The sequence below is a fragment of the Labeo rohita genome, chromosome 14 (genome assembly GCF_022985175.1).
Source record: "Labeo rohita strain BAU-BD-2019 chromosome 14, IGBB_LRoh.1.0, whole genome shotgun sequence".
NCBI classification, from domain to species: Eukaryota; Metazoa; Chordata; class Actinopteri; order Cypriniformes; family Cyprinidae; genus Labeo; species Labeo rohita.
The window spans coordinates 29773758-29779757 of record NC_066882.1 but is presented as its reverse complement, the minus strand read 5'-3'; the positions used below and the strand labels follow the sequence as shown (position 1 = coordinate 29779757).

Sequence of the window (6000 nt, the reverse complement as noted above, 5' to 3'; positions counted from 1 at the left end):
TCAAGTGTTTTATTGAGTGATCACTTGTTGCAGTGTTTGATCTGTTGGTGTGTGGGTGTGTGTGTTTAAGCATTATCTGAGCAGATGGTGATGGAGAGGCAATTAGGTTTTTAAATCTCACCTCAGTGTTAAAATTGCGAAAATACAGTTTTTAAGTCCTTAATAGAGCTTTCGGGTAGCTGTCAATATGCATATTTACTTGGTTAATAAACACAAGCTAACATTAAATTATAAAGTCATTCCTCTATTATTTAGAATTTCTCACCTGATATGTCACTAGACAACACCCTTCAGCAATAGAAGTAATCTGAAACCCCTAGAAGAAAAGTGTATTGCTCAGAGACTGCACTTTCATAGCATAGTGATGTTTAATTTAGGAATCAGCTTTATCTCTGATGCTTTTCTATTCATTTAGAAATCAGAAATAAAATAAATGAAACAAAGTACTAAAATAATAATTATATAAAAAAGGTATACTAATGTAGATAGCAAATTACAATCTGACCATTACAAACACTTGGGACACTTGAAAGGAAACAGATCATTTTCTTGGGATAAACAGGAGACTTTCTAATTCAACTCTCATTGTAACAACTGAGGTTTTAAATAGATCTTTCCTACGTCCATACGTGTGCGTACGAACTTTCAAAATAACTTGACTGGAAATTTCTCCTCTGAAGACGCACTTGCTCTATTCTCCCACAGAGTGCTATTTGTTCTAGGCTTTCTGTTTGGCATTGTTCTGCTGTCTTGTGTGTCAATCACTTGCATTCAGGCATTCATGAGCTGGCCATTCATTCATCTCTCGTTTCCTAAATCTCATCATCTCCTCATACGCTCTCTCCAGATGGTTCTGTTTGCATGGACGTGTGTTGGCGTGGCTATGACGTGCATCATCATTTGTGTGTCATGCCTGAGAGAGTACAAGTATGTGCGCTTGTGTGTTGTAAAGCACAAGTGTAAATGTTCCATCTGCAAGATCATTAGTGCTATTAATTTAGGGGTGAACAGAATGTGGGGAGAGACTAAAAAAAGATCAAGTCTGAACCACAAATAAGATTTGGTTGCTGGGGACAAATAAGGCCATACTGAAGTAACACAGCATACCTGCAATAGCTAGTGAGTGCATTAGTTGGAGTGCACACTAGTGAATATTTATCAAATGGAGTATACACTACTGAGTGCATTGGATGGAGTGCATATACGCTAGTGAATATACATCAGATGTAACATCACTGTAGTGAATATGCATCAGATATAATGCACACTAGTGAATATTCAATTGATGGAGTATACACTATGCTTCTGATGGTGTGTTCACTAATCAATATGTTATGAGTTGTTATGAGTTTAAGTGTACACTAGTGAATCAGATGGAGTATACATTCCTGAATATACATAATTTCTCTCACTTCTGAGAGAGTGTATACTAGAGACTATCAAATGGAGTGTACACCATTGAATACATATATGGATATATATGGAGTGAACACTAGTGAATATTTATCAAATGAACTATACACACTAAATGAAGTTCCAAACGTAGGTTCGGGAGGAGCCTAATCATTCAGTCCTGTCAATCATCATTACGAGCCTATATATGCAGCTCTCACTGCCCCATCGCAGCGTCAGTTTTTCCGGCATCCCTCCACCTCCGCGTCTCCTCCTCTATTTCTATTATTCTCCCTCTAGGTAATATCGCAATGGGGGGTTGAACTTGGCACTTAAGCTGAGCCTCAGGTTCGAGCCTCCATTAAGGACAGCAAGTCGAGTTTGTTTACCATTGGCCATCAGGACTGGATGGGCAGGCGAACTTGTTAAATAACTTGGTAAGAGTGTTAGAAAAAATTCTAGGGATACAGACACTCAGTTCGTTACAAGACATGAAGTATACACTAGTGAATATTTATCAGATGGAGTATACATTCCTGAATATGTATCAGACTGAGAATACACTAGTGAATGTTTTTAAATGAAGTGTACACTGTTAAATATGTATCAGATGGTGTGTACACTAGCGGAGTACACTATAGTGAGTGCATTACATGGAGTGCATCAGATGGAATATACACTAGTGAATGAAATGGATGGAGTGAGAGCATTGGATTAAGTATTAATCCAAAGTTTATTTACTAATAAACTTATTAGATGGAGTGTACATCAGTGAATATGTATCAGATGCATATCAGTCACATGGAGAATGAATGGAAGTGTGTGATATGAGGAGGGGGCCGGTGTGAATGAGTTGGGGTGATTAAGAGACTGCGTCAGCAGCGTGGGGGTCTGCATCTTTTCCCTCTCATCCCCACCAAACTTCTGTTCTGAACTAAAAATACGCCCTGCCAGAAGGCACCAAGAGAGGAAGACAGAATGTGTGTGTGAAAGACAGTTTGAATAAAGGTATTTGAAAATAACAGATCGAACAACTCTGAAAATAACTGTGTCAGTGTAACATATGGGAACTTGCTAGCTGGAGTGGCTTTTTTTTTTTTTTTTTTTTTGGTGATTTGCGTCAGGTGTCCATCATACATTATCATTCATTCGTCACTCTCTCCAGATGAGTGCTAATCTGCACTATGTTTAATCATGTAGCTCACACTGATTAAATCAAATCTCTCTTTTTTTGTCCAACTCTATTTTTGACAGGCAAGTTTGTTCAGGCTTTAGCTGAAATCATCTCTCTGGCTCAGGAATCTGCGCGTAAACACACGGGTGGTTTATTTCCTGTTTGTCAGCGAGTACAAGAACATTCTGAGGTGTTCAGCCTTACTGCTGATTTCTTTTACACTTTGCTCATCCTCCTTTCATTAACACACACATCCATACTTTTCTGGCTGCACCTTCTCCTCACATGCTTTTTTTTTTGTAATCAACAGTCTGCCACATTCTCTGATGGGACTAAGAAAGTTTGTCATCTCAATGTGGTAAGTCTAGCACAGTGAGATGAACTCAGGTCAGGTGAGTGAGACAGTCTGCAGTCCTCTGCCCATCCCAGACAACAAAAGGATAAGGGACAGATTATTTATTATTCTTTACCGCCACCTATTGGCTGATCTAAACGATAGCTTGCTTGCTCAGTTAAAGAATATGCAACATTGTCCTATTCACACCTGATTTAAACTTATGATTAAACTTCTAATGTACAATTATCCATTATTTTAATAAAGTCTTCAAGTGCACATGTGAAAAAAATACAACTTTATTTGTTGAAACTAAAAGCAGTCTGACAAGTGCTAAAGTGTCTTTAAATACTCATTATAACAAATATTTAGGGTGCATTCATTTATATTTGTTCACACTATTTTCAATCAGACAAAACAAAATTAAGCAGCTTCTGGAACGTTTGAAATACGAATGTTTCTCTTTGGAAACGTTTCATAAAATATTTAAAAACATGTTTTGTACAACAAACTGAGGAATGATTGTGTCATACAAGACGAGTTTGTATCTTTCACCTAGATACTGCACCTGTGTGTGTTTGAGAAAGAGAGTGAGAGACAGAGGAAGATATAGAGAGAGAATATGATGTGTGTGGGTTTTAAGGCCAGAGAATAAAAGCTAGGGAGAAAAACAAGAAAAGGAACAAAAACTACAAATTATAATAAACACAAATTTCAAACAAGAGAGAGGAGAGGAGAAGAGGAATCAGTCTTATAGCCCAATTTGCATTTATATATTAAGAATTCATTTCAGCCCAATGCACATCCAACAACTACTGTATTTAAAGTTTAACATTTAAGAGACAGCACCTATCCAGAACATGATCTAACACTCTGATAAACATGAGAGAAGGACACATCCATACACACCTTCTCTTCAATCTCTTTGATTTGTCTCCTCTGCATGTCAATCTTATCTTCAAGTTCTCTGATCCTCTGTAAGTCAAATGATAAAGCACCAAATCATTCTTGAATAAAACAAAAAATGAGATATTTGGCAGAATGTCCAAGCTGGTCTATTTCATACAATGAAAGTGAATGGGAACTAGGGACAATCATTCACTTTCATTATGTTGAAGAGCAGCTTGGACAAGTACTTTCTGGCAATTTTGGTAATCAACACATGCACAGATCCCAACCTGCTGCGCAGACTGGAGAAGCTCCATGCGCTGTTGTAGAACGAGCGTGTCAGCATGGCGACTCTGCCTCAGGATCTGTCTCCGTACTGCATCCATTGACTCAGCCAGCTTCGCTCGCTGTCTGTCACTCAAACTCTCCCCCACACAGCTGTCTGGATCCTGCTGTAGGGCAGCGTATAATGTGGCCTCCAGCTCCTGCACCCTCTAAACACAACAAACAAACATGTACACAATGCTTTACACATCAGATTTAAACAGTTTTATATCTTTTCCAGAATTTGCCATATCCTTTTGGTCAAACTGACCAAACTGGCACTTGCCACAAATATGGAACAAATTGATTTCCTGTCACTTTTAAAAAGGAAATTAAGTTACTTTTAGCACAAAACAACAATTTCAAATTAATGTTTTAAAGTGATGAACTTACTGTTACTGCTTTTACTTACTCAATAACTGTTTTTGTCAGACTTAACAATTGATAACTGTTATCAAAGATGAAAACGAAAAATGAGCTAACAAATACACTTCCTGTGATCATGCCAAATATAATTTAATCACAACTTTTGTTTTCAAACTAGCTAGATAGCTGCTGCTGAGTGACAGCTTAATTAAGGTTAAATCTGAAACACTATTGCCCATTTTGGTGTGTTAATTTTGTGTAACTGTAATGTTTATTTGTTGTTTATTTATAAATATAATTAAATTACATGCAAAAATAGTTTATAAAAATATGCATATATGTATCTTGGCCAGTACATTTATTCTGTTTTATATTTTGCCTCTCCCATGGTAAGCCAACAACATCATTTTTACGGACACATTTTTGAGAATAAAATCTCTGAGAATAAAAGCAAAAACATCAGTAAACTTATTCATGTATGCTCATTAATTATAAGTATCCAGCAGTATCCATTTACACTGCTATATAATCTCAAAGTCCTACCAGTTGGGCCTGATCAAGAGCTTGCTTCCTGTAGTCTAGTTCCTCTTCCAGGAAACCCTTCTGTTTACTGAACAGCTCCTGTTGATAACATCAGTCCACCGTGGTCAAGACAGGAGGATACAAATGATACATTTTTAAATAAGTGCCATCAGGCCTCATCTATCACTAGACCGGCTGTTAGAACCAACAGTACAACACATTTATCTCAGAAGGCACAAATGGATGTTCTCACCTTCTCATTCTCCAGATCAATCATCTTCTGTGTCAGCGCTGCTTCAGTGCTGTCGATCTGCTTCAGCCACTGGTCACAATGATGAAACAACACAATAGAACTACTGACAAAAAGTAAGACATCTTTGAGGATTTAGAGAATGAAGGAGATGATACCTTTTCACATAAAGACAGCACAGTGCCTGCTTGAATGACTGTCACCTGCTCCTCATTTCGCAAGTTCTGCCATTGAAAAGTGAAGTGTTCATTGCAACTCTCTTTAAAAAAAACAAACAAACAAAAAAAAAACAGGAGTACTGCATGAACATACAATGAAAAAAAAAAAAACATACCCCATTATCTCCAAGAATGTCAAGCTTTTTCATGAGGTCAGGAATGATGACATCCTAAAGCAAACACAGATGAGGCCAACATACAGTATGTTATCACAGATACCTATACAGCAACTGGGCCTAGTATGCAATTTATTGTATTGTATATGAAGTGTATAAAATATATTGTATTATTTTGTATATTTTATAAATCAGTCGCTAAACTGACACACTCCCTCAACCACACAATACTATATTTATTATATTATATAGTTTTACATTTTTATGTCACAGTAGTGTGTAGGTTTTTACCTTGACACCCTCTTGCTGGCAGTGTAGCTGTAGGCTACTGTTGTTTTCAGAGGCAGAGATTTGCAGGTTAAAGGCAGGAGAACGACGTTCCCTTTCCTATTGGTTAAAAAATAAAAATAAAACTT

General features: G+C 37.2%; 1 protein-coding gene across 4 annotated transcripts in view; it reads right to left on the bottom strand.

Annotated features, from left to right (window-relative positions):
* Nucleotides 1–2796: 2796 nt before the first annotated feature.
* Nucleotides 2797–6000, bottom strand: part of jakmip1 (janus kinase and microtubule interacting protein 1) — a 34736-nt gene continuing 31532 nt past the window's right edge. For 3 of the 4 annotated variants that reach the window (XM_051127726.1, XM_051127729.1, XM_051127727.1), the window contains 7 exons: nt 5876–5971; nt 5585–5638; nt 5409–5474; nt 5254–5322; nt 5022–5099; nt 4079–4282; nt 2797–3875 (listed from right to left, as the gene is read on the bottom strand). In XM_051127726.1, coding sequence (XP_050983683.1) covers nt 3750–3875; nt 4079–4282; nt 5022–5099; nt 5254–5322; nt 5409–5474; nt 5585–5638; nt 5876–5971 — 693 coding nt within the window. In that variant the 3' untranslated portion in view covers nt 2797–3749. The remainder of the gene's footprint in view (nt 3876–4078; nt 4283–5021; nt 5100–5253; nt 5323–5408; nt 5475–5584; nt 5639–5875; nt 5972–6000) is intronic. The other variant, XM_051127728.1, reaches the window with a different exon arrangement.